The 1,663-nt window shown below is 38.6% G+C and overlaps 1 protein-coding gene across 1 annotated transcript; it reads right to left on the bottom strand.

Moving 5' to 3' along the window:
* Positions 1-427: 427 nt before the first annotated feature.
* LOC111378502 (AAA-ATPase At2g18193-like) lies at positions 428-1,268 on the bottom strand. The gene is made up of 3 exons (XM_023001716.1): positions 1,074-1,268; positions 752-949; positions 428-658 (listed from the first exon to the last, which is right to left on the bottom strand). Exons 1-3 carry the CDS (start codon positions 1,266-1,268, stop codon positions 428-430), a joined length of 624 nt encoding a protein of 207 aa, XP_022857484.1.
* Between the last annotated feature and the right edge of the window lie 395 nt (positions 1,269-1,663).

Genomic DNA, 1,663 nt, shown 5'->3' on the forward strand with positions numbered 1-1,663 from the left:
TCTCTTTCATTATTCATACAAAATTTATTAATTGTTTGAGTCCAAACTCAAAAAACATTCGAGGGAATAACGAGTAATACACTACCACAAAATTCTCCAAGTTTTCCCCAAAGCTTTTTCAAGATTTTACAGTGAGAGATGCTCCCTGTCCCGGGTTGGGGATAGGGGGCGCCCCTGTTTTTAACCCTGTCCCCAACCCGGGACAGGGAGATTTATTCTTTTACAATTTCCTTAATTTTTGCCTCAATTTTCTTCTCTTCTCGAGCTTCATCTTCTTTAATCATCTCTTCTAAAGTGTTTTTCTCCTCATTAGCTTCAGCCTTTTTTCTCTTAAGCAAGTCCATTACACCTTCAAGTGCACGTTCTGCATTCTCATTTCTCCCGCAATTTTCTTCAGGAGTGAATTTTACTTCCTTCATTAGAATTTTTATCTCGAGAAGCAACCTTGGATGATCTCGATTCCTAAATAATTGTATTCCAAGACATCGAATCCTTTGTCCGTGCAATATGACATATGAATGTGCATGACCATTCGACCAGGACGTAACAAAGCAGGATCAATCTTCTCCTTGTGGTTTGTTGTGAAAATTATGATTCTCTCGTCTCCACTATTCGACCACAATCCATCCATCAAGTTCAGCAAACCCGACAGAGTCAACTGCATTAAATATAAACACTAAAATCTGTTAGAGAACAAAAAACGAGGAGGCCTTGAAAAGTTCAACCTCTTATAATACTCTCTTCTCCTCACAAACATGTCCAAATCCTCAATGATTCGTTTTTTCGAATCGGGGTCCATTGCCAATTTGTCGAAAGTTACAGGATGAATATCCAAATTTACGTATCCCCACTCTCCTCTTCCTCTTCTTCCATCATCGTCGTCATTTCTCCATGGACAATCCGTTGTGTACAATTTCACATTCCTATCTTTCTCCTTAATTTCTTTGGCCTTTTCCGAAACAAAAGGCAAATAATCATTCAACACAGTTTCTTTATGTTGCTCGTGGAAAGTGAGTTCAAAGTATCTATTCTCAGCGTCGCGTCGATTTTCTATCACCTTGGAAACAAATTACCATTCGAGTCGAATGCCATTGTATGTATCTATCACTTTTTCCTCTTTTTCCATACTCAGAGTGATATTTTTTCTTCTTGGAGTACTTGCTTGCTCTGTGTCTCTTAGTATTTGGGTTGATTTTCGTGTGGAGATAAACCTCGGCAGCTACATAGATTTGATTGCGCGCCATGCCATTCTTCTCTTCCATAACCATCGTGATTTCGGTTGACAATGGAGTGAAAAAATAGTTGAGAAATCGATTGAAAACGGAAACAACGTAGAATTTTGTAGGATCGGTATAGCATTATCGATGTAGCCACCGATGCATAGGCCGAAAATACATTAGAAGCCATTCTTTCCATATCACCAAATGACTGCATTTTGTGAAAATATTAGAAGAAATTTTTGTTTTGAGGATCTTTGCTTTTCTTTGGGTTTATCGTTTCTAGGAGGGGTATTTATGAAGAGCACAAAAGTTTACGCGATTCGACGCCATTGAGGCAATCCTCAATTATTCTTAAGAGTAAAGCTTATTGGATAGAAAAACTCTGACATCTTGGTTGATATTCACTCATATGCGATGGGACCCATGTGGGACCCATACGAGTA

This window comes from Olea europaea, unplaced genomic scaffold (genome assembly GCF_002742605.1).
Source record: "Olea europaea var. sylvestris unplaced genomic scaffold, O_europaea_v1 scaffold1823, whole genome shotgun sequence".
Lineage (NCBI taxonomy): Eukaryota > Viridiplantae > Streptophyta > Magnoliopsida > Lamiales > Oleaceae > Olea > Olea europaea.